Raw genomic sequence first — 25,316 nt, 5'->3', positions numbered from 1 at the left:
TTCATAGAGTTTACTGTACACCTAAATATATATTATGTCTAGATATATAGTAAAATATATTAATCTTAAAATGTTAAAACAACTAATAATTTGGGATATTATGTCTTTTCTATTTCCTGCAGATTTTTGCTTGTCTGGCTCTTTTCGAAAGATGAAGTAAATTGCTTGCTTTGCTTCTACCATGCATTTCAGACTTTAATGCTCAAGAGAAAGTTGACAATGTGCGATAGAAGCAGTTTCTAGTGACAAATATGCAAACTAGGCTACTGTCGATCACAAATGTGCGCAAAACCGAACTCAACAAGTGGACGATTTACGAATTGCCTTTTTAAATGTTCATGCGATGGTCCTGGCTGTAGTTTCAAAAGAAACATCGATCGGATTGCAAAATTACTTTCTCGGATTTGTTTAAAGTCTGTTCTTTCTTATATATTTGACGAAAAATTATGTCATTCATTTGAAAAAGTAGGAGTATATCTACTAGCATTTCAATCTAGGTGAGTCGCATTCGACGGCACGAACCAAGCGTACATAGTCTTCAGCTAGATTTGAACTATACTTTGCAATGCGATTCTACGAATTCACATGCGAAAGAAATGGCGGATAACATGACAATCCAAACTGCTAACAACATTGCTGCGTACGCACTCACGAAGAGAGAAAAGCACCATGAAATGGGAATGCAGATACGTATAACAGCTAAAAGCACCAGTAGAAAAATGACTTTTCATGTGTCCCGTTTTGTCTCGGTTTAAAATATGCCCGGGAGAAAAGAGGGAGCGCCACGGTTTACTCGTGGTTGGTATTTGCAATAGGGACTAAAGGCTCCCTTTAATCCCGGATAAAAAAATCAGCCACCCATGGGATAGTCCCGGTGAAAAAATCAACCACCCGTGGGGACCCTTTAATCCCGGATGGTAAGACCAACCGGGACTAAAGACCCCTCCTTTGATCCCGGTTGGTGTTACTACCCGGGACTGAAGCCCTTGAACACCAACCGGGATAAAAATGGGTCTTTAATCCCGGTTGGTGTTTCCAACAGGGAAAAAAGGGTCCCCATGGGTGGCTGAAAAAGACTAAAGCCCTTGGACCCTTTTATCCCGGTTGTTGTTTTCAACCGGGATAAAAGGATCCCCACGAGTTAATACAAAAGGATTGCATCCCCTGTATAGTTAGATGTGTTGTGCAGATGGGATGGCAAATGAAGCTACGCGCGAGACTTGAGGTCGTGGTTTCGAATCTCACGGACCGCGCACGCGTATATTTCATGTGAAAAATTGTGTGACTAATAGTCAGTTTTTACCGGTGAAACCATTGGCCAAAGCCAAGCACATCGCCATAAAACGTTGGGACATATTGACAGCACGAAACGATAGAATAAAACACAGATGAACAACACATCAGCGTAACATCAACTATGACAACAAAAAATCCTCACATAAAGAAGCATTGGAGAAAAATGAAGCCAACAAGTTGCTTACGGGTGGAGTGGAAGCTTGCTCCTCAACAGGGACAGTTGGTGGTGTCACAATACTCTCTGGAAATGCAAGCATTTCAACAATAAGAGAAGCTTAATCATCACGCTTACGAGCGGAGCGGATACTCGTTATTGGAATCGGTGTTGTCATCGTCGGAGCAATGGTGCGAGGGAGCCGACCAGTACTGTGTTTTTTTGTCCTATTCCAGTGGATGATTTGTTGGAACTCGATGTTTCTTATGTTACAGGTTTGATGTTTCAAGTATTGAAGTGGAACACAGTCACAGAAATGTTGCCACTGTAAGTAACTTGCTCCTTAGACTTTATATTGTGCTCATAAAGTAGCTATACAATATAGCACTACAATTGAAATTGAACGCGCGACTACTTCTATCTTTCTGCAATAAAATTTTGTGCTCTCGCATCCAATATTGGCTTATTTGAATAACATAGTTTACATATATGTCCCCATTACCTTTATGTATGTACCTTTTCATGCATTTTAAAAGGGTTGCTGTTGTTGTTAGACTGATATCCATAAGTAATAAATGATGGTTGAATGGGAATTTTGGAGGAATTTATTTTGAGTTTTGTTTGGAAAAGGCAGCTAGCAGTTTTATGAAATGTGAGAAAGGAGAGCAGACTAAGAGATTTTGTCTGAGACGTGGTTTCATTCGTGAATACTATCCAATGGATTACAGAGTGAATTAAGGTTTGAGCTTGTATATGATTCATTTTTTAAAAAATAATTGAGGTTATCTTTAGTGATAGTTGGTGTTTTGTCAGACCTAAAATACCGACCGTGTGCCTTATTAGATGGTTCTGTGCTAGATACATTCATGTGCATCTTACAGCTGCCTAGAGTGCAGGTCATGATTCTGTAATACATACTCTCAACCCCTTCTGAAATACTAACTCATGTGTTTTGCTCAGGCTTACAAACTCTCAAGAAAGGACAAGAAAGAACTTGACAAAAAGAAGGACTGCTCATTTAATGCTGGAAGTTTCAGTGTCACCCATCAATATGATGAAACCTTGAATTTGAATGTTGCAAGGACGACAGGTAACAGTTCTTCATTCTTTAAAACACATACATGTCTCTTTACCTCTGCTTCTATTTATTTAGGGTTATGATGTTCCGCAGGTGATACAGTAACGAAGCCAAGTGGCCTTTTTTCAGAACATCTCGACAATGTGAGCATTGCCTTCCTTTACCTGTCATGTTAATGATGAAATTTGACTTAAGAAAGGTTAATGGAGTTAAGATCAAATTTGAGGCAAATTTGGTAAAAAAAATTCAAATAAAAGATTCAATTTTGGAAAATTTGGCATATCTTGGAATAAAGAGTTGAGTGCCTAGAATATAATGGAATCAAGTTTGGGACCAGAATCCAATCAGAAGAGTCTCAAATTCAAAGTTAAAGATGTTGAATAGGGTAAACTCAATCAAACTTTGAAAAATTTGTCTGAAAACGATGCCAAGTAGTCTACTTTGAGCTGGATATCTGAAGAATTTTTCCTGTGAACTTTGGATCTTTTAGAACAATATAAGTAAACTTGGGTACTCAGTGTACCATTTGGAGAAGTTGTTAGACAGAGAAAGGAAGGATTTCAAATTTTAAATACAGCTCAAAGTTTGCAAGTTCAATCACATCATCACAAGATTATGCCAGCATGCATCTAGAAGCAACTATCTCAAAGTTTGCACGTGCCGCCAGGCAACACCGCCGAGGACATTGTACGCGGCATGTAGACAGCATGCATCTCATCGCATCATCACAGGATTATGCCGAGGACTCAAGCAAACGATCGAGAAGCAACTAACTAGCTTAGCAGCGTGGCATGTGAATTGAATCAAAAGGGGAAAAAATCACTGCTAATTACTCACTTTTGTTGTTCTTTTTAGTGGCTGTGCAATGCATTTGGTCTGAAACATAGCCTTTTATCTGGCTACTGGCTTCTAACATGGTCGTGGAACATCAAATCTTTGGCAATCACTACCAAGCCCATCATGGCTAGAAACCGCAGCATCTCGTCGTGAGACCGCCGGAGTCGCCGGCCGACACCTGAATCGACTGCCCCTCCCCGACAGAGCCAGCGCTGGACGCCGCCAGCGCCTTCTTGCTGACGATCCGGTAGATCTCCGTGAGCGCGGTCTCGAACGCCGTGTCGACGTTGGTGGCGTCCAGCGCCGAGGTCTCGACGAACGACAGGCCCTCCCGCTCCGCGAGCGCCGCCGCGTCCGCCTGCGCGACGGCGCGGAGGTGGGCGAGGTCGGTCTTGTTGCCGATCAGCATCACGGCGGTGTTGGCGTCGGCGTGGTCCCGGAGCTCCTTGAGCCACCGCCTCGCGTTCTCGAACGTCGAGGCCTTGGTCGTGTCGTAGACGAGGAGCGCGCCCACGGCGCCGCGGTAGTAGGCGCCCGTGATCGCACGGTAGCGCTCTTGCCCGGCCGTGTCCCAGATCTGCGCCTTGATCGTCTTCCCTTCCACCTGATCATGGATGAAATTGTTCACCAAACCAAAAGGAGCAATGCGATCGTGAGATTGCGAGGAGAAAAACAACAGCTACTGAATTCGTACAGCAGCCAGCTACGAATGCTAGGAGCGATTGAGATGTCCTGGCAGCTATACAAGCTGAACACGGGCACTGTTGCTGCAGCTTTTCAGTGTTAGTTTCTCTTGGATCAAATTTTGTATCCTACAGAACTTCAAGTAGCATTGAGCCTCTGCTTGATCAAGTGAGATTTTTTTTTTAAAGATTCAGTTCACATGGTCAATTCAAGCATAGCAAGGTGTGGTCAGCGCCATCCGGCGTTCCATGATGAGCAGCAAAACAAAACAGAGGAAAAGCCACCGGTTCGTCCAAATTGTATCCCGTTGCACTTCCATTTCCATAGATTCGATTCAGCTCAAAACCAAGCTTGGTCAGATTTGGCCCAAACAAATTTTGGGGAAACTACTGTTCCACGACAAGAACTGACGCTTGGATCAGGAACCAGAGCCGACTGAGCAGAGGAGGGCAGGCTATCAAGGTGTGGATACCTGGATGGTGCGGGTGGCGAACTCGACGCCGATGGTGGACTTGGAATCGAGGGAGAAGGTGTTGCGGGTGAAGCGGGAGAGGAGGTTGGACTTGCCCACGCCCGAGTCCCCGATCAGCACCACCTTGAACAGGTAGTCGTACTCGTCTCCGGCCTGCTCCCACGTCGCCGGCCGCCGCCCCGACATCGCCGCCGCCGATCGAGCGACTTGGTTCTCTGCTGCTCCTCTGATCCTCGACTTGGTTGCTTGCGCCCGACTGACTGGCTGCTGCCTGCCTGGACTGCCTACAGCTTCCTCGGAAGATTCGCCTGCCTCGCTGTTGTTTTCTCCTCTGGCTCCTCCCGCCCTGAGCTGCGTCTTCTCTCTTTGGCGGCTTGTCTGCTTGCAGCTTAGCTGTGGTTTTAACTTTGGAAGGGAAGACGGGAGGAGAAGTGCGTATGAGAAAAATGGTACGGTTACACCATGCCTGCACCTTGGGTTCACCATTTTTTTTTCGAATTACACATTACGGACGTAGACGTTCACATGCACGCACGCACACTCGCCCCTACGAATATACGCACGCAACCCGACCTCTATGAGGACCTCCAAAAGACTGAGGCGGCAAATCCTAGAAATTGATAAAGTCACCAATGACATCTCGTTGTCGACGGGTACGTCGCCTACCACTGAAAGAAATAGCACCGGTTAAAATTCTAAAATAAATCTAGGAAAATATGAGCACCCACGCTGAGTCGAGGACTCGAACTCGAGTGGGCAGGTTCCACCACAAGAAGGTTCGTTGTTGTGCTGTTTTTTATTTTCCGCGAGCATTTTCTATTGCTGATTTTTCCCTCGATTTCGCTTTTTGAACGAGGCCATTTTGTACTGCTGATTTTAGGATTATTAACCATAATAACAATAAAAAAGTAGAAAGCAATCATGATAAAATGACAGACCAAATACGCATTTTTATGCACGTAAAAAAGTAAAATAAAAGCCCAATGGGTATATTATGCTTCCTCCGCTTTTTAAAATATATGACATTTTACTTTTTATGTTTTAAAGTAATTGGTTTGTTCTAAACATCATATTTTAAATACAGAGAGATATTTTCTATTGCTTTGGTTATCATTACTATAAAAGGTCAAGTAGGAGTAATAATAACCCAAATGCAATAAATGTTTGCTCAAATTGGAGAGTAGATGTTTACTCGTATTATTCATGTGAACTACAGTCTAGATGAGCTAAATACTCAAATTCACATTAAAAAAAATGCTTTGCTGTCCATGGTCGACCTATAGTTGTTGTCGTTGGGAAGGTCGTGCAACAAGACACACTTGTTTTTGTGTGCTGGTTATGTCATGTGTGGGAAGATTCTGTGTGTGCATCTAGCCACAGCCCACCAAAGCCTCCATTCGGCGACATTCCTATCGAAGGATACGTTTGATCCACCAGCACTGCATGCTGAGCTGGGAAGATGATTTCCGAACCGTTCCAATCAGGAAGGAACGCATTATCATCAACTCATCATCTAGGTTTTTCCCATAACTTAATCGCTTCAACCATAATCTGGCTGACGTTGTATGATTGCAACAAAAGGTTTGTTATTGCTAAGCACAGGCCAGTGGAAATATAATTGAGCGTGGAAGAATTCAACGGACACGCTTTCAACGACAGCCACCCAAGTTGGCAGGCTCGGCCTCTCACAACTCTCTGTGCCTCGCATGCAAATTTTTTTTTTTTTTTTGGCAAGAGCTACCATTCATGCACAGGCAAAGTCAACGCCTCATCGGCCTGAGCAGTTCGATGCGAGTCTCTCTCTCTCCTGGTCTGACGACACAGGCACAAGCCAGGTCGCAGCCGCTTGCAAATGGTGGAGGCGGCTTTTGAGCAATACGCCTTCCGCGCACAAGTGACGGACGGGCCCGCCTGGCGCCACGCGGCCACGTCCACCCGTTCTAGTGGCGGCCCCTCGCTCCACTCTCGCTGTCTCACACTCTCCCCGCGCGCGCAACTGCAGATCAGTCTCCACCACTCGTCGCCCTCGCGCGGTCGCGCCCGCCGCGGGCCGTCGGGCGGAACCGAACCGCAGAGGGAGGTCGGGGCACGGCAGGGACCAGCGTGACCGGCGACCGGCATGGTGGGCTCGGCCGCCTACTCCGCGTCCGCCACCGTGGTGGCGATGGCCAAGGGCAACGGCAACGGCAAGGGCGTCAGGGGCGGCGCCTCCGCGGGCGCCAACAAGGTCAGCTCGATCCCCCTTCCAGCTAAATTTAAATTAGGTTCGTGGGCAATAATCTAGCATGGAGTAATGCAGCTGGACGGTATGTTAAATCGAATCGTTGCTGTATGGACTAGGGGGCTCTTGGCGGGGTTTTTTTTATTTTTTTTTACATGCTTCCTGGGAACATGGGAAATGAGATACAAAGGAAAGGAAATTAGTTGTAGGAAAAAGGAAAAGACCTTATTTCTGTGTTGATCAGGGAAAAGATAAGAGGGCCACCTGTATTTGCTCCTGTTCTGCTATTTTTGAGGGCCGAAAAATGTCAATGTGATGATATTGTAGCAGTTCTTAAGTCGTTTCATTTTAAATTATGAACACATTGGGACTTCTTATCAGTCGTTGCATTTTAGGATTATGGACAATTGGGATTTCTTATCTTGAATTTTAAGAGGTGGCCTTTCTGCAATTTGTAACAGATCCGGGGTATAGTTGCCTAGTTGGAGCATCCTTACATACTGTCTCTCATTTGTAGGTGACACGGCCTCCTAGGATTACTTCTAATGTCAAGCAGAGCTTGAGGATTCTAAAATTTTGGAAGGTAATCTTTTCCTGCATTCAGTTTTAGAACCAGCTTCCAGCATTGTCATTCCCTATCTGTCTCTAGGGGGCTAAATTAGTGTTCTGCTGTCCGTTTTGTATAAATTCGTCAGAAGAATATATTATAAATGCATTGAGCACCATCAACATGATGCTGCGCCCAAACCATGGAAAATTAGCTTTGACATTTACAGATCGACATGGGGTCAGTTTTTCAGATGCATGATGTGCTTCTGTAGTCAGATATGTTTCAGACTCACAGCAGTCCTACTCTGTAGTGCACTGCATCATTTCCTGATTAAGAGGACAACAGTTGTTAGTTTTTAAAACTAGTTAAACCTTTGGTGTCAGGAGTATGAAAGGAGGCAAACTAGTGGACCTCAGCCTGCTACGAGGTACCGCAAAAAGAAAGTAATGAAAGAAGTGCTTCCTGATGACACAGACATCTATGAGGATCCTTCTTCCACCCTTCAATTGTCAGGCTTGTCCTTCCTTTCATATCCAATGCTTTTACTTCTTTTTCTTAGTGGCGGTTCGAATTGAGCATTATTAGTTGCTGAATTTGCGTTTTCATATAATCTAGGACAAATGAGGGTTTGGAAATTGCTTCACCAGTTATTCTTGTGGATGGCTACAATGTATGTGGCTACTGGGGAAAGCTTAAGAAGGATTTCATGAATGGGAGGCAAGAAATTGCTAGACAAATGCTCATTGATGAGCTGGTATCTTTCAGTGCAGTAAGAGGTCTGCACCAGCGGATTAAATCCATTATAACAATTAAAAACGCCTCATCTATGATTTCTTGATAGAAAAAGGGTCCCAATTAGCCTACTTAAGCAATTACTCAAAAGCTTATGTGCAGTTTTACACTTTACTATTTATACTACGACTTACAATGAATCTAGTTACAACTTACCATGAATGTAGCTAGGCAATTGTGGAGCATAATTCGATCAGATTGTTTTTTACCTATCAATTGTGATACCATTTCCCCTTGATTTTCTCAATAGCCATGCAAACTTTTACAATGGGTGTTTTATACCATTTCTCACAATGATACTTTCAGAGGTAAAAGTTGTAGTTGTATTTGATGCTGCCAATTCAGGGGTTTCTACACATAAGGAAACATATAAAGGGTAAGATATTATTGTAAATTGACTTTTAGTGCTAGATTTTTTTCACAGGATATTGATGCCATGCAAGCAGATCTGACTGATAAAACAAATGGAAGTTCAGTATTTCCATCAGATTTTTATAGGCAGCTATTAGGGAAAACCTAACAAGCAAATTTGTTCTCATCAAACAGGGTTGATGTTGTATATTCTGCCGACTTATCTGCTGATTCTTGGATTGAGAAGGAGGTAAATTTTGGATTGCATATCAGAAGCATTGCCTGGAGTTCCTTGTATAGAATTATGATGCTACTCATCAGTTCAAAATTAAGGCAAAAAGATCCTAACGTATGAGATATGCATGCTGTTGCCATATCATTGAGAAGCATATTTTTGTGACTATATAAGTTTTGGCATGAGAACTTAATGGGGGACATGATCAAGTGATTTTTGAAGCAAATGGATTTGAAATGAATTCATATCATATAGCACAAATGAAATACACAATACGTAATGTTACTGAGCATTTTGCTGCTTGCTGGTTCTTCCACCTATGCAGGTTGAAGCTTTAGTGGCAGATGGTTGCCCGAAAGTTTGGGTAGTAACATCTGATGCATTGGAGCAACAATTAGCACATGGAGAGGTATGTTCTCTTCCTTTCCAGGATATGCTGTTTATTTATCTCTACCAGCTGCTAGACCTTTTATGCACTACTTTATGTGCCTACTCTTGTACTTCGGTTATCAAGTTCTGCCACATTTCCTATAAAGTGTCATGGAATGCATATTGCACATTTCAGTATTTAACCACCAAAAAAATGTTTGCTAGTTTTTTTCCTGAAAAACATGAGGTCTGATTGTTTTATTTCAGAACCAATGATAACCTTGGAAAATAATAGGAAATGGAAGGGATTAAGGCGAGATTATTTGAATATGGGAAATAGGTAACTGTGTTTACGTTTGTAAGGAAATTATGATCCAGAACAATATGAATCATGGAGAACAGTTGAAAGTTTATACTTACAGCATACAAGAGGATTTTAGTTTCTACTCTCTTTTTCACCCCATATTCACATGTTTTATTCCTGAAGATTACAATGTAGTTCTTGTTGTATATTTTGTAGGGTGCTCTTATCTGGAGCTCTAAAAGATTGGTCAAAGAGGTTAGTTCTGAATACTTTGCGTTTCATGGATATGAATTTCTCAAGCAATCATTGTGTAACAGCAGAATATTTTTCTTGTGGCTCTGTAGATAAAAGAATCGGAAAAGGAACTTGATCTGGAGCTGAAGGAAACCAGGTCTAAGTTACATCTTTACTAGTGGCGTATATCATCTTTTCCCAGAAAATTTTCTTTGGGTATCAAAGAGAGAATTTCACGTACCTAATTGTCTAGCTGCAAAAACAACACCATCGCATTTGGTTTGTGAATTCTATTTACTTTTAACATGTCCTGATCCAAGCTACTTGATTTTAAAATTGACAGGTCAACTTCGTTGCAAGGAAAAATTTTGCAGCACAAGCTGAATCCAAAAGTAGTACATGCATTAAAAGGTCTCAGGAATAAGCTTGAAGAACAAGAGCGGAGAAAGAAGTGACCACTAACTATTGGACGGTGATGGTTGACAAAGAGAGGAAGAGAACAGGTGTACATAAGTGCATTTTCGTGTGAACATCCACTAACATCGGATCCATTGACAGCTAATAGAGCAACTGAGCAAGTTCGATGCGAGTGCAAAGACTGCTACGAGAAGAGCATCAGAGTATGCTAACATCATGTAAAAAACAAAGGAATCTGGCTTTATTTGGGGCGCAGTCAGCTTTGTGTAAAAACTATCAGTTCGATGCTTGGATCAGAGCCCCATGGTCCGTGGAAAGAAAACCATGAGCTGTATAGTAGTGTAACTTAGCTGCTGATGTTTTCAGGCATGTGAATGTGGGGAACTCATCAGTTAGTGAAGTTCTGGCTGTATACCTGTAGATTTTGGAGATGAGGAAACTATATATGTGGATGTATAGGGAATTCATCGGTCGAACAAATGTTAGCTGTAGGCCTGTAAATTTTGGAAATGAGAAAACTATACATTTTGGAAATGAAGAAATTTTGGCTGTTATGCCTGTAGAGTTTAGTTCGACCCTTCATTGTTGGGATTTTGTGATCCCTGTTTATGACTTCGAGTCACCAGCATTTTTCGGATGATTGGGTGTTGTTGAACAACGATTGCCTGAGCTGCTTCTGAAATTTTGGCTGAAGCTACCCACCTAAACCCGAACCTCCCGCTTGACAGGTCTTGTTAATGAAAGTATTTTTCTGCAAAAACAACCTGCCGTTTCTCGTCCCTTGGTATGCCGGGGTGTAGTTTGTATTTGCTGGCCAGTACTTTCGCCTTTTGTTAAATAAAATGTAGATGGGGCTATGCCCCCGACATTGTTCGGAAAAAAAAGAGGATCATATGGCACGACAATTACAGCAGCACAACGTTTCAGGATCTAAAGAACACTCCCAACCAACCCCACAAAGAACCAGGGGTGATGGGATCTTATTCTTCATGTTCCAACCACAAAGTTTGGAGAAGAAATTCACAGCACAGACGAGCCCAAACTAACTGAAGCATACGACACAGAGGATATGTTCAGATAATGCAGATCAACTGACACCACAAGCTACCAATTCAGAACTCAACGAGCGTTAAGGGCATCCCGTGGACGACAACAACCACCGTTGTAGCATCCTCCCTGCTTCAGTGTCATCTGCTCATCTGTGTTTGGTAACAGAAGCACTCGAGTCCTGCAACAAGGGACTAGGGTGGTTCAGAAACAGAGGTTAGCAAGGTTCCAGGGCACAAGTATGAACGATTTTGCAAAGAGTGCGGCTCTGTACAGGAAACGACAGTAACGATATGTACAAATCTACACCAGCAAGCAACCCAATATCCATACTTAAATTGATAGACATAGCAACTGCCTTTTTTACATTGATTTGCGTTCCAATTTGGACTCTGGAATAGAATGACATTCTAAGTTAATCAAAAGCAGATCTTTACTTGAACCAAACTGCATAGTCTAAACATTTTGATCAGAGTATAAAAACTGGTATGTGAACATGTACTGAGTATCTGCCGTAGACATACTATAAGTTCTAGTACAACAGTCAACAGGTTCAGACAAGTACTTGCAAAATCTCTGACTAATGAGGGCAGAACTGACTGCCCTTGTCAATACAGATGTTAGCAAGGTTCCAGGGCACAAGTATGAACGATTTTGCAAAGAGTGTGGCTCTGTACAGGAAACTACAGCAATGATGTGTGCAAATCTACACCAGCAACACAATATCCCTACTTATTGATAGACATAGCAACTGCCTGCATTACATTGAGTTGCGTTATGATTTGGTCTCCGAATAGAATGACATTCTAAGTTCATCAAAAGCAGATATTGATTTGAATCAAACTGCATAGTCTGAACATTTTGATCAGAGTACAAGAACTGGTATATGAGCATGTACGGAATATCTGCTGTAGGCATACTATAAGTTATAGCATAACAAGCTAGACAAGTACTTGCAAAATCTGACTAATGAAGGAAAAAATGACTGCACTTTTCAGTACATAAGAGGTCCATGGAGGGACTACAAGTCAACCTGCTCAATAATTTCTAGTACGTATCTATCTTCGACCAGAATTCAGGATTGACGGAAATTGACGGCCTAGCAAGTTCGTCGTATATTGCATCATGTACAAGAAAACTTAGCTTGTCAAGACATCCCTAGAATTAAATTAAAAAGATCCATGCTTATGCTGAAGCTATCTCTTTTCCATGAGCTTTGTAGCAAGTCAAAGAGTACTGACTAGTATTGGACTGGTGAAGCAAAGATGATGATGAATCAATCAACAGCAGCACCAGAAGCAAGCAAGCAAGCAGATGGTACCTCAGTTGTCATCGTCGTCGTCGTCCTCCTCCTTCTTGATGCGAGTGGTTCCACCCTCTTTGCTTATGGGCAGCTTCATGTTCCCCCAGGGAGTGTCGACATCAATCTTGCCCTTGATGGTGTACCCTGTCCCCCTGCCCCTGATCATGTCCCAGACCGCGGATCCCAACTCCTTGGGCCTGAAGCTGAAGGGAATCTGCATCCTGGTGATCCCCTGCTTGTCGATCTTGGTGTTCTGCGTGAGCTCCGCGGATGCGATGCTGTCGTCGCCGAGCCACATCTCGTACTCGAGCAGGTTGAGCCCCAGGTCGAAGTCGTTCTTGTTCTCGAGCTTGAGGTGCAGCGTGGCGGTGGTCTCCTCGAAGGAGAAGTGGTGGAACTTGATCTTCTCGACGTCGACGTCGGGCTTGTATGGGACGGGGATCTCGCCGGACTTCTCGAGCGGGATCTTGATGCGTCCGATGATGGGGACGTCGACGAGGAGGACGACGCGGACGAGGTAGGGGATGATGCTGCCGGGCTGGATGTCCTTGTAGGTGCTCTTGATGTCGTCGAAGACGAGGGAGATGGGGATCTTGACGGTCTCCTGGCCGTGGGCGTGGATGGTGCCGGCGTCGGGGATGAGGCCGGAGACGAGCTTGCGGCCGTCGCTGTCGATGAGGTAGTCTATGTCGACGAGCGGGATGGGGACGGGGTTGGGGTTCTTGATGAGCACGTCGACGACGAGGTCGGCGCGGTTGAGGCTGATGTGCGGGATGTGGATGCCGGAGACGTCGGCGCTGGGCTTGCCGAACCCCACGACCTCCTCGATCTTCTCGCCGATGTCGTGGATGAAGTCCTTGACCTTGTCGATGAATCCGCCGCCGCCCTCCTTGTCGCCGCCTTCCTTGTGCTTGCTGCCGCGGTCGGTCACCGTGGGGTTCTCCGACGAAGACATGGTCTCTGCTCGAGGCAGGAAACAAAAGCCAAGAAAGAACGCTGAGAGTGAGATCGGAGACCGCGGGGCGAGATCGGAAACGCGAGGCGAGTGTGGAATGCGAAGAGGAGCAGAGGGGAGTGGGGTGGTTGACCTGAGGGTGAGGGCGTCGAGGAGATCTGCAGTGGACGAAGCGAGTGGAAACCGCGTGCGGGCCTTGCCTGCGGCCTGCGGGGATGTGGGGGCGTTGGTGGTCGGCGGGGAAGCTCGAGAGCAAGGGAGGGCGAGAGGCAGGAAGCTGGAAGCACGTGTGCGAGTGTGGCTGGACCGACCCCTTTTGTCGGTACAGCTCAGCTTCAGCAATCACAGCGATCAAGACTTGAAGAGAGGAGAGGGACTCGGCGAGACCAACCAAGAAGAAGCGGCTGGAATGTGGGGTCAGGTGGATGGGTGATCGAGCTATGGATGGCAACCGGTACATTAACCGCGGGTAGGGGATTTATAGATTCGCAACCGCGAGGTAAATTCTATACCCGTGTCTGCGCCCGCCACCCGTCACGAGCAAGGAGTTGTGCCCGCGTCCATCAATCGTAGAGCAGGTCAAAATCAGAGTTCATAAAATCCTACTATCACAGCACGAGATATGTGATAGGATTTTCGCTGTTATTTTTCTATTTTTTCTCATAGACTTTCTAATGAAACTAGTGTACTATTAAGATTTAAGGCGGGGCTTACTAAGTAAAAAGAAAAAGTAAACGTGCAGAATGATCGTCTCTTTAGTCGGGTTTAGTGGGCGACTTGTACTTTTGACTCCAAAATGAAATAACTCATCGACAATCCGTGAGTGTTCAGTTAATCAGTTGAGAAGTTTGTTTTTTGACAGGTAACCACCGAAGCCAAACAAAAAACTTTTTTTTTTTGACTAAAAGGAATCGAAGAGTTTCGAAGCCGAACATGAATCTCAGAACTATATACATGTAGCACCTTGAAAACTAGCCATCCATAATCTCTCGGTGCGCATCAATTTTGGATCCCATCAACTATTTTGTAGGATAAAAATTGGCCCGCTCACGTGGCATCCCGTCGAATGGCCAGTGCTACATGCTTGTAATTGTAACTGTACGTAGTTCAAATAAACTGGAGTACCACGACTAGCACTTGTTCAAGTTCTTCCACACAATGCTAAAGCTGCAAAGTTGGTTAATTTAGTACAAAAAAAAAGAAACGTGTGTGTGCTATGTTTGAAATCCGACCATTTTTCACCAAAATTCGTCCAAACACCAAAGTGCTACGCTGCTCCAATTCGAAACACGGGCAGAGGCGGAGTTGTTAAAGGCGTGGCGTCCTATCCTTATCTATCCAGTGGACACGGCACGAACAGCGCCTCCCCTCCCGCTCTCCCTCGCCCTCTCGGCCTCCCTCCAATGCCGCCACCCATGGCGCTGCCCCTCCCCACCTCCGCCTCCACCACGCTCCCGCCCTTCCGCGCTTCCCTGCCGACCGCGACGCGCCTCCCCTCGGCCTGCCCCTGCCCCCGCCCCCGCGCGGTCTCCGCCGGCTACGCGGCGTCCTTCTACAGCGGCTCGGCGGCAGCCACCGGCGGCGCCGAGGACGAGGAGGTCGGCGACGAGGGCGGCTCCGCCTCGGGGTTCGGCGCAGGGCTGGGCCTCGGCGGCGGCGGGCTCGGGATGTCGGCCGCGGAGGCGGCGCTGGCGCTGGAGGAGCGGGAGATGCCGCCCTGCCCGCCGGGCCTGCGCCAGTACGAGACCATGGTGGTGCTCCGACCCGACATGTCCGAGGAGGAGCGCCTCGCGCTCATCCAGCGCTACGAGGAGGTGATTTCGCCAACTCCATTTTAGTTTGCTCGTTCTGCCATCAGAACTGCACCAGCGCTGCAATGCCCTTAGTTAAATGACACCCAAACTAGGTAGAGAAAATGCAGGGGAAGAATTCCAAGCCATAGTTCTGCATAAGTATTGGCAACAATGTTGCAGTACCAGATTATCACATTAGTAAGCTACTCCCTCAATCCCAAATTGCAGGTCGTTTTGAACCTAGAAATGTCAAAACAACCTACAATTTGGGACGGAGGGAGTAGCATTTAAGTGATCTTCGATTATCATCCATTGAGTCAATTGCGTCCAAATTAAGTTCTATACTGCATCACTGTAGTGATGGTCCCTTTTCATTTCTTTCATCACCCATGCTATCCTGAATTATGGCTCTAATATGGTAACAAGTCCAGTGGTCATAAGATGCTCACAGCACCCTTTCTTTTGTGTACCATTGCATTGGTCACTACTCTGATCTGCAATCCTGCTTACCTTGCTGCTTCCCTGTGCTGCTGCCGCAGCTGCTCGTCACCGGCGGCGCCATGTACGTGGAGGTGTTCAACCGGGGCGTCATCCCGCTGGCATACAGCATCAGGAAGAGGAACAGCCGGACCGGGCTGCCGTCCACCTACTACGACGGCATATACCTCCTCGTCACCTACTTCACCAAGCCCGATTCCCTGAGCACCCTGCAGCAGAGGCTCAACGCCGACGATGACGTCATCCGGTCCACCAGCTTCAAGGTCCGCCCTCGGAAGGCCTTCTAGGCTCATGGGGCTGAAGATTTGGTTTCTTCTTCTGGAACGAAAAGATTCAGGTCTTGAAATATTTTGTTCATATCATACAAGAATTCTGCAGTGTTCCAAGTAGATGCATGCCTCGTTTTCAATGGTTGAGAGAAAAATGGATATCTTTTATCGTGCTTCAGTTCTAGAAATGGATGCCCTTTTTTCTTGCAACTTAACCGGTCGTGAAATCGCTTAAAAACCCCACGACGTAAAAACCGAATGTCGAGAAATCGCTTAAAAAACCCTTACATAAATTTCTTAAAAAAACCGTCGAGAAATCATGTTGCTAGTAGATGTTCCAGTATAAATGGATAGCTAAAGTCAACTAACATTACTTGCATTACAAAATAGAAACTGCACGAACTGGAGTAACGACAAGAAGTCAAGATCCAAGTGCTTTCAACTTCTGGTGAGCTTAAACTTTAAACACAAAACATTCTCAGCTTCATTTGCTGTCAAGGCGGTTCCCCAGAGTTTGATTTGATGCGAATGTTCTTGGCACAACAGTGGTATATAAAGCAGTACTAAATATGCAGAATGCACCTGATTGCCAGCACCAACCCAGTAACTAAGGCAACGACACTTTCGAATTTCTAGCGCTGGAACTTTCAGAAGCACAACTCAATATCTTCAACAGACGAGAGCACTTGCAAATCTGTCAGCCATGGAGCAGCTTTTAGTATCTCTCATGGCGCCTGGAATTTGAAACAAGTATCTGGATTAGTCAACGATGAGGTAAAAAGGTTTCAAGTAAAAAAGGTTGAGAACATAATAAACTAGCTCGATTATGCAAGGACCATTTTATTCAGTAATACCTGCGCTCCCTAGACCTTGAACGTTCTCTTCTCCTTGAATCATAGCCACGGGAGCGGTCTTCTCTATCCCGATCACGGTCATGGCGACGGTCCCTGTCGTGACGTCTATCACGATCCCTATCATAATCTCTTCTACCATCTCGAGAGTCAACCCTGTCTTTTCTTTCTGTATCTCTGTCCCTGGATGCCCGACCATTGCGGTCCTTGCTGTGCTCTCTTGATCTGAAAAGGCAAACACTTCAGATAATGTCGATGCTCACAAAAATAATAAGGATGAGGAATGACATACCTTCTATCGTCTTCAGATCTGTCCTTCCTTCTTTTATTTCTCTGCTCCTGGAAGATGACATGGCGTATTTTATGACAGTAAAAATGATGACATTTGGTATGCTTAAAAACATAAGATAAATGTTCCAAAAGAAAAGAGGCCAGTGATACATTACAGGCACGGCTGCTTCAGCAAATCGTATCTTATAAATTTATGGAGGAGTTAGCAGATAAACAGCAGAACAAGTTGTCACTTACAGCAAAGGTTGGCAAAAGGACATGCTTTCAGGATAACTTAACCAGTATTATTTATCACCAGATCTACATAATATGGCTCACCAGTAGAAAAGCAACCTCCAGCTGCTCAACATAATACTAAGCAGAGCACATGAGCAGTTTGTTACAATTAAGTAAACATGATTCATCATACCATGTTCTGCACGCTCCTATGCTTACATTTCTCAACAGACAGTTACTGTTGTTGCCATGGGTGTGAAGATGATTGTCACATGAGATTCCAATCACGCAACATGGACTAATTCCTGTAATGACTATCGTAATAACCAAAGTGCCCTCCAATGTGAGAAATGAAATAATATATAGGGAAGGTGAGAACCTTGAGGCTCTTGAGATAAGAAAACTCACAGATGCCAAAAGGCCCAAAACAGAGTAACTCTTTAAAGCAGAAAATGGTACATTATACTCAGCACCTGATAAATTGCACCTTAGCAGACTTAGAGATGAAATGGAATAAATCAAGCTCATATTCTAATGGACAAACAGAATGTGAGTCCTAGTAAGATGTGTGGTTTTCTTGATTTGATTGTACTTATGTCTTAACGGTTTACAAAAGCTTGGAATTCTTAATTTGTTTCATCAATTTCCAGCATCCTACATGTATTTTGAACATGGCATGCAGGAATTTACCTGAAGTTCTTTCAGTTTTTCACGAATCAGCATGTAGCCCAAGTGTAGCTTCCCTCCAAAATGGTCAGCAAGACGCCGATCACTGTGTTGAGATATATTCAGTTCATGGTAAAGATGCAATTTGACAGTTTCAGATAACGTTGGGAGTGGAAGGCGCTAAAAGCATTACTTGTCATATACACTCAGGAATGCTCCACATATGTCACAGAGGCGTAACTTTTGATCCGTCTGTAAAGTGGACAGAGAGCAGTAAAGTGGACAGAGAGCATACCATTAGCAATTATGTAACTGGTATTGCACCAGCTAAAAACAAAAATGTAGGCTATGGCACCTAAAAGTAAATTCAATTACATATGCATGCAATTCCTATAAAGAAATCCATAACATATGATTTAATGGCCAATAATATATTGCGCCACATAATAAGGTCATTTCAAAACATGGTGCACAAAGGTAGTACACTAGTACCCATTGATGCTTGCGAACATTGGAGCTAGGTAATGCACTTGTAGTTTGTCGGAAGAATCATTTTGTGGGGAAATGTGCTGGTACATAGGTACATACGGAACATACCCAGTGTGCAAAGGTTCAACTGTCAACTAAAAAGCTTAAGCTGAAACAGAAGTATTTCTAGAACAATATCTGATCAAAACGTTTAATAAGTTTCCCCATTAGACTACAGAAATACATAGTAGAAAAATAGATATTGGATTCATAATTTCATATAAAAATGAACTCAAGAACTATGTTAGGCATCACAAGATCCACAGATCTATTCTAGAATAAACCTTGTGCAAGGTACTCATAAGCTACAATAAGCAATCACCAAATAATACTAACAGAAAAGACAGACAATAATACCATGCAAATTGATGCTATCAAACAAATGACAACTTAATTCAAAATAGCCGTTGGCTGTGTGGAAACTCACAATTCTAACATCAGCAGCTGTATATTTGGAAGGATCTGAAGGTGGCTCCGGCCGTGGTGCCAACTAATGATAGGAGTCAAAACCAAATTAGTCAAACAAAAGAGAAGGAATAGTATCAGTGTAATAAAAAGTTTCATCTGTATTCTTTGTCTGTAACAGCTGGTTAAAAACAGCCTACTTAATTGGCTGGCACAAACATAGTAAATTAAGTTGCACATAGTAATGGCTACCTTTTTCAGAGCTTCTGCCTCTTCCAAAGCTTTCTGAGCTTCGTCTACCATGCCCTGTTCACCTACAGAAAAGGACAGCCATTAAAAGTATCAATATCGTATACTCATTTCTGCTGTTAGGGGGAAAGCAGTGTGACAGTTCATACTGCATTACAAATACTTGAAATGCAAATATCAGAAAGTTGATACAATAATAAAAAGAAAAAACTACTGAAGAAACCAGTGTCTGATCTAATTAACAAATAAACAATAGATCTATATAGTCTTCTACTAAGCTGTGGGGGGCGGTTGGATGGCGCCTAACACCTAATATTAGATTAGACTGGCTAGGTGGCTCATTTTCAAAACAGCAGACCAATACAGTGCACAAAACTTGTCTATGAACCTTATGTCAGTTATTAAGAGTGTCCATGAAAGTTATCTTCACCGGAGATTCTCGCGGCGTAACAGTTAGAGCGTTGAACTTCGGGGCCAATGAAACCCCCTGTTGTTGGTCCGGGTTCGAATCTTAATACCGGCTTCTTTTAAGACAATATCCTGGTCTAGTTTTTTTATGAAAGTTATCTTCGCAGCTTCTTACTTTTGCCAAAAAACAGAAAAGAAAATAAAGTTTCAGTACTGCGCATTGTTAATCTATTTGATTTATATCAACTAAGTGGTGCACACTGCACATCAGCTATGTACTAGGAGAAAAACTCACCAAACCTTAGCCCAAGCTACTAAATGCACATGCACCTATAAGAAACAAAACAGCTATACATGGAACTTTGCAAAGTAAAGCGATTCGATAGATTGCATTCCATACCAAGCTCTTCAGCTTTCTTAAGCTTTTCATTAATCATTTCTTGAGTACGAGCATCAGGAGGAGCAGGTGGTGGCACTGCTGCTACTTGAGGAGGCGGAGCAGGTGTAGGTAATGAAGCTCTGTCCTTGTTAAAAGCATCAAGCAAGAGAGTAGCCTGCAACAAGATAGGGAAAACAATTATCAGGTCAAAACAAAAGCACTACTATTTTACTATTTTGGCTGGAATTATAAAAACCTGGGATCTATATGAATTAAAACTTGGATATTTGAACTTTCAAAGTATTACCTGCATATCAGCCCTTTTAGCTCTCAGTTCTTCCACCACTTCCTGGGCCTTTATTTTATCATCAGCTCTCCCTTCAAAATCTGTTAGTACATTTCAAAGAGAAATTTGAATACTGATAATAAAATTTAGCAGCTTACAGCTTAAACTTCATCAAACGATGCTATAGATAAGACTAAAATATTATCTCTGATTTCTAGATCCTACTAGTTTAGATCTTGTATTGCAAGATTATGTTGAAAGTCACTGACTAGGTTAACTAATTTTACATTGTTGATGTGACCATCCTGGTAACCTTTCTTTAGTCATAAACATATATACTAATGTTAGCGGTACTCATACATAAATATATGCATCAATGTATTTAGATTCAAGCAATAAAGTAGGCAAAATACAAATGTAGTGAGATTACCAAAAGCATCAACTTCTTTCATTTTCTCCTTGATCTGTTTTGACAGCTGCAGTATCTCGTCTGTCTGTGAACATTAGCAAAATAATCATTAACAGGTTAAAGCAAGTCATCATTAGAAATAAACTTTATTAACTAATGTACGAGTAGTGGCAGATACCAGAGTAACCTCAGACACAGATATTGCAATAGCAGCCTTGGCATCCTCATCCGCAAGCCGTTTCAGGGCCCTTTGAATTTTCCTATCACACTCCACAATGAGCCTTTCTATCATATCCTCGAGTTCTCTATCAAAATTCTCTGATCCCTTTGATTTCGCTTCCTCATAGCTGGCAACAGCTCAGGAAAGCAAGCATACACAGTAATTTGCACGCTAGAATCGTGAAGAAAATTCACACGTAACAAGGTAAAATGAAGGATACTCTTTCCGCAGCTGAAGCGAGTGAATCTTGGAGCAAGGTCCAAGATCCATTTTCTGCAATCACCAAAAAAAAGCGGGGTTACAAATATCAGCAGCATAAAACGAAATTACTTGATGTTTTTTTCCTGAAAGCTCATTCCATCTAACATTATCAGCATTCTGTTCATCCATGAATTCCGAAAGAAAAAGCTAAGGAGACATTTTCTTATCCCAAATGGCCAAACCTAACCTAACCAAAACTACCACGCAAAATAGCAGGAAAACAGCACCGAATAGGGGAGAGGAGCACACCGTGAGCTGGAAGAGGTCGTGCGGGCATAGGCCCGCGAGGAAGAGGCGGCAGACGTCGCGGTCGTAGTAGTTCCGGTTGACCTCCTCCACGTCGCCGTTGCGATTGGCGCCCATGAGGACGTCCAGCTGCTTCCGCATGGCGTCCATGGCGGGCGGCAACCCCCTTAGCCCTACCCCCGGCGTGGGAGGGCTCCGCGGGAGAGGGGAGGAGGCGGGGGTTTTTAGGGTTTCTACTCGACGCGCCGGCGAGAGACGCTGCTGTCCGGGGGCGAGTAGAGGAAGAAGAAGAGATGCGGTCGGGACGATTGTGGGTCGCGGGCTCTTCTTTTGTTTGGACGGGGCTCGTCCCAGACAGCCCACGGGCTCGTTCTTTGGGTTGGGCCCCAAATTTGTGATGACTTGGCCGCATTTTATTGTATTTTCCCATTTTCATTCTTTTAACTACAAAAACTCAAATGTCCATTTCATGCGAGCTGCAAAGTGTGATCCTGTATATTGGAAAAACGAAAAATCAAAATCGGGGGAAACTTAATTATCGTTAACACGAGAGCCTCTAGATTTGGAATTCCTTTACACTGTTGCAAGAAAAAAGCATTGAAAGAATGGAATGAAGAAAGGGGGACAGAGTAAGTAATAATTGAAATTGAGGAAGTAAGAATTGGGACAAACCTTCAGTTATAGCGACGTGGAGCTTCAGTGAATCTAGGATTTGGGATCAAGGTTAGGGTTCGAGATTTGGTTAAGGGTTAGGATTTCTTGTGGCGGAGCAAAAGGGGATTTGTGGGTGCTTGGCTAAAGGGAAGCCGAGGAGGTCACCGACCTGGTGGTGATGGAGGCGGCGGGGAGCGGGATGATGAGACGGCGGGGTGCCACCAGATGCGGTGGAAGCAGCCCACAAAAGGGAGGGAGAGGAGGGTCTGGGTGAGCGGTGGTACTTGTTGCGATGACGGTGGCACCACTAGATCCAGCCAGGAGGCAGTGGCGACGGGCCTTTGGACAAAACCATCGATGTCGTGGATGATAGATAGATCGGCGCAAGTGACAACCGAGAGGAAGAGGGAGATGAGAAGTTGGGCAACACGAAGATGAATAAAAGATTTGAGGCTGGGAGGATGAATTTGGACGGGTATGATACATTGAGCACGGCTACATGTGTACCACTAGCCCTAGGGAAGAACCTCCCTCGAGTATTGCAATAAATGAAGTTTGCTCAACCTGAATGATCAAGAAAAAGTCGCCAAAGGCCACCTAACTAAGGCTATTCCTAGTGGTAGTTTCATTGGAGTTTCATGCACATTAAGTGTAGTGCCATATCAGCTAATTTGATGACATGGCAGGAAATTTAAGAGGAGAGAGAAGGAACCAGTTTCATCTAGATAAAATTCTTATGGCACGAAAACCAACCCTAAATGTGACATGAAATTAAATGTTACGTGGTGACTATGAAACAACAATATGAAATTATGCATTGGATGGGTATTTTCAAACACAATTTCAGGAGTGTTTGGATCTTTAGGAGCTCCTAAAATTCCTGTCACATCGAATGTTTAGATACTAAATAGAAGTATTAAATATATGTTAATTATAAAACCAATTGCACAGATGGAGGCTAATTCACGAGATAAATTTGTTAAGCCTAATTAGTCCGTGATTTGACAACGTGATGCTAAAGTAAACATGTGCTAATGATGGATTAATTAGGCTTAATAGATTTGTCTCGCGAATTAACCTCCATCTATGTAATTAGTTTTATAATTAGCTCATGTTTAATCCTCCTAATTAGCTTTCGAATATTCGATGTGATATGAATTTTAGTCTGGATAAAGATCCAAACACCCCTTCCATCTTCTTGTTGATGATGTGGCTGTCTTGGAAACATCAAAATAAAATTCACCGATGGGATTAGCATAAAGGCATGCCGGTGGCACGAATACCTCTAAAAATGCCACGTGCCAGGGCCTTTTTTTTACCCCAGGATTCAATCCGTCTAGGTGCAGGACCACACCATAATATGCATGTGTTCTCTCGTGTATTATACTGAGACTTTGAGAGGCATCTTAGTTGCCTCTGCTAACAAAATAAACTTGTAATATGGATATGGATGGAATTAGCATATGTTTAGTTTTGAGATGATGTGAGTTGGGTTGGAGCCGATCCACTTTTGTGGGTTGAAGCCGATCCATCTCATATTTGGATGAGTGGGTTGGAGCCGACCTAATTTTTTATTTGATTGAAAAGGTTGAGAGGGTTGGATGGATATCCTTTTAACACCGTTAGTTGTGGGCCCCACATGTCAGCCGTAGGGCCTACCTGTCAGCCTCTTTTTTTCCTCCCTCCCATCTTCTTTCTCCTCTCCTCCCGCAAGCCATCCTCCTCCCCAGCCGGTCCGCGACCGCCGGCGCGCCGCCCCTCCCTCCCCAGCCACCTGTGCACCGCTGCCTCTGCCTCCCCAGCCACCTGAGCGCCGCCAGCCCCACCTGCACGCCACCCCTCCCTCCATAGCTCCCCACCACAGCAGCGGCCCTGCTCCCTGCTGTTTTCACGAGAGAAATACTCAAAATTTCTCGGCGTACGGCGTAATAAAGTACGGACGTGCCAGTATACTATAGTATACAAATAAATAAATAAATCACATAGAAACACAATAAAATGGGAAAAACTTGCTTTATTGATTCATTTATGAAGAAACTTACAAGTCTCCTCTTTTTTTACATACATGTCTGCATAGCGCCTCAAGGTACAGACGACTGCATAGTTCGTAAATCCTAGAGCCTCGCAAGAACTCTAGTTAATTACATCCGTAGGTTTGAACCTGCAGAATACCTCCGATTATGCTGCGCCAAATGGTCGTCATCATCAAGCATCAAGCGTCTCATCCTGTACTCCATAGATGAATGCTGCATAAAAGAAACAACGAAAAGAAATGAAGCCGAGCGACTTAATGCTATATTTCATTACGCCTCATGATCAGCAAGAGCTCGTCAGTCACGGAAAGCTGGTGATAATAAATTAATAGATCTGAGAACTTTTAACTGAACACGACCATCACAGAACATAACATGAAATTCATCTGTATACTTTATTTCCTTTCTCCTTTCTTTATTGATCTGCAAGCACGACGGTTGATTTTGGACCTGTTCGCTTTAGCTTATAAGCCGGTTGAAAAGCTGAAACGGCTGATTTGTTGTGAGAGGAAAACACTGTTTGGTGGCTGATAAGCCGGCTGAATAAGCTGAAGCGAACAGGCCCTTTATTATCCGTGTGAAGCCCCTGTACCTGCAAAGTGTCTGGCACTGCCATCTTAATGGCGTGCTAATCTGTTGATCTATTTATTTCTTTTATGTAAACACCGCCGTAGAGAGATGTGATCTCTCGATCCTTCGTACACCTATAAAATAAGAGGCATGTCCGGGCTGCCTTGGAACGGCCTTCTCTTGAAACCTGTACAATGTGTATGAGGGCCATTGGCACTTCTATTTTTCTTATCATCAATAAGCCTGCACGGCACATGAACTTCCTGGCATTTCTTTCACCAGAAGCCAACATGCATCGAGCGCTCATGGCCCTGTGCCATCGTAGGCATATCCCTGCAACAGAAGAACAAAACTAACAGACTCCCTGGGCCATGCCGATTACTTACGATCAAGCAATGCCATAGACATGGTGGAGAAGCGTTGATGAGGACGAAGCCGGCGGCGGCAAGGTCGATCTGCAGGCGATGGTGATTTTGGTGGACGAAGAAAGATGTGCGCGCGCGTCCTGGTGGATGGCGATGTGCGCGCGCGTTCGGGCGCGCGCGTCCTGGTGGATGGCGATGCGCGCGAGTCCTGGTGGATGGCGATGTGCGCGAGTCCTGGTGGATGGCGATCTGCAGGCGATGGCGATGTGGGCGCGCGGTCCTCTGGTGGATGGCGATGTGCGCGCGCGGTCCTCTGGTGCCTCTGGTGGATGGCGATGTGGGCGCGCGTCCTGGTGGATAAAAGTCGTGACACCCCTGGCGTCTGGGAGTTGAGTGCCGCCGCTGTTCAGTTCAGCGTAG

The 25,316-nt window shown here is 44.3% G+C and overlaps 5 protein-coding genes across 11 annotated transcripts; 2 read left to right on the top strand and 3 right to left on the bottom strand.

Annotated features, from left to right (window-relative positions):
* Window positions 1-3,326: 3,326 nt before the first annotated feature.
* Window positions 3,327-4,939, bottom strand: LOC117836381 (ras-related protein Rab2BV). Its single transcript, XM_034715790.2, has 2 exons — window positions 4,522-4,939; window positions 3,327-3,969 (listed from the first exon to the last, which is right to left on the bottom strand). The coding sequence occupies exons 1-2, from the start codon at window positions 4,705-4,707 to the stop codon at window positions 3,493-3,495; spliced, it is 663 nt and encodes a 220-aa protein (XP_034571681.1). The 5' UTR covers window positions 4,708-4,939; the 3' UTR covers window positions 3,327-3,492.
* A 1,573-nt stretch (window positions 4,940-6,512) lies between these two features.
* Window positions 6,513-10,563, top strand: LOC117837285 (uncharacterized). The gene is made up of 10 exons (XM_034716882.2): window positions 6,513-6,748; window positions 7,260-7,325; window positions 7,676-7,800; window positions 7,908-8,068; window positions 8,391-8,460; window positions 8,631-8,685; window positions 8,996-9,079; window positions 9,560-9,598; window positions 9,688-9,734; window positions 9,921-10,563. The coding sequence occupies exons 1-10, from the start codon at window positions 6,641-6,643 to the stop codon at window positions 10,030-10,032; spliced, it is 867 nt and encodes a 288-aa protein (XP_034572773.1). The 5' UTR covers window positions 6,513-6,640; the 3' UTR covers window positions 10,033-10,563.
* Window positions 10,564-10,925: 362 nt separating this feature from the next.
* On the bottom strand, window positions 10,926-13,623 carry LOC117837284 (uncharacterized). Of its 2 annotated transcripts, none has more exons than XM_034716880.2 (3): window positions 13,433-13,623; window positions 12,363-13,304; window positions 10,926-11,222 (listed from the first exon to the last, which is right to left on the bottom strand). In XM_034716880.2, exon 2 carries the CDS (start codon window positions 13,297-13,299, stop codon window positions 12,364-12,366), a length of 936 nt encoding a protein of 311 aa, XP_034572771.1. In that variant the 5' UTR covers window positions 13,300-13,304; window positions 13,433-13,623; the 3' UTR covers window positions 10,926-11,222; window position 12,363. The 2 variants fall into 2 exon arrangements, with proteins under 2 accessions (XP_034572771.1, XP_034572772.1); XM_034716881.2 differs by having other exon boundaries at window positions 10,926-11,235; window positions 13,433-13,593.
* Window positions 13,624-14,625: 1,002 nt separating this feature from the next.
* On the top strand, window positions 14,626-16,037 carry LOC117837554 (small ribosomal subunit protein bS6c). The gene is made up of 2 exons (XM_034717232.2): window positions 14,626-15,113; window positions 15,632-16,037. Exons 1-2 carry the CDS (start codon window positions 14,703-14,705, stop codon window positions 15,875-15,877), a joined length of 657 nt encoding a protein of 218 aa, XP_034573123.1. The 5' UTR covers window positions 14,626-14,702; the 3' UTR covers window positions 15,878-16,037.
* Window positions 16,038-16,267: 230 nt separating this feature from the next.
* LOC117837552 (U1 snRNP-associated protein usp106) lies at window positions 16,268-21,583 on the bottom strand. Of its 6 annotated transcripts, none has more exons than XM_034717230.2 (13): window positions 21,278-21,582; window positions 20,988-21,040; window positions 20,726-20,894; window positions 20,569-20,632; window positions 20,160-20,239; window positions 19,874-20,027; window positions 19,069-19,130; window positions 18,839-18,901; window positions 18,077-18,135; window positions 17,908-17,989; window positions 17,003-17,049; window positions 16,714-16,935; window positions 16,268-16,593 (listed from the first exon to the last, which is right to left on the bottom strand). In XM_034717230.2, exons 1-13 carry the CDS (start codon window positions 21,422-21,424, stop codon window positions 16,575-16,577), a joined length of 1,221 nt encoding a protein of 406 aa, XP_034573121.1. In that variant the 5' UTR covers window positions 21,425-21,582; the 3' UTR covers window positions 16,268-16,574. The 6 variants fall into 6 exon arrangements, 1 of the variants encoding a protein (XP_034573121.1); XR_004636372.2 differs by lacking the exon at window positions 16,268-16,593 and adding an exon at window positions 17,597-17,690 and having other exon boundaries at window positions 16,774-16,935; window positions 17,003-17,522; window positions 21,278-21,583; XR_004636373.2 differs by lacking the exon at window positions 16,268-16,593 and adding an exon at window positions 17,626-17,690 and having other exon boundaries at window positions 16,774-16,935; window positions 17,003-17,522; window positions 21,278-21,583.
* Window positions 21,584-25,316: the final 3,733 nt, after the last annotated feature.

This window comes from Setaria viridis, chromosome 9, assembly GCF_005286985.2.
Source record: "Setaria viridis chromosome 9, Setaria_viridis_v4.0, whole genome shotgun sequence".
Taxonomy (NCBI): Eukaryota; Viridiplantae; Streptophyta; class Magnoliopsida; order Poales; family Poaceae; genus Setaria; species Setaria viridis.
The sequence above is the reverse complement of the archived record's forward strand: the minus strand, read 5'-3'. Positions and strand labels throughout refer to the sequence as shown.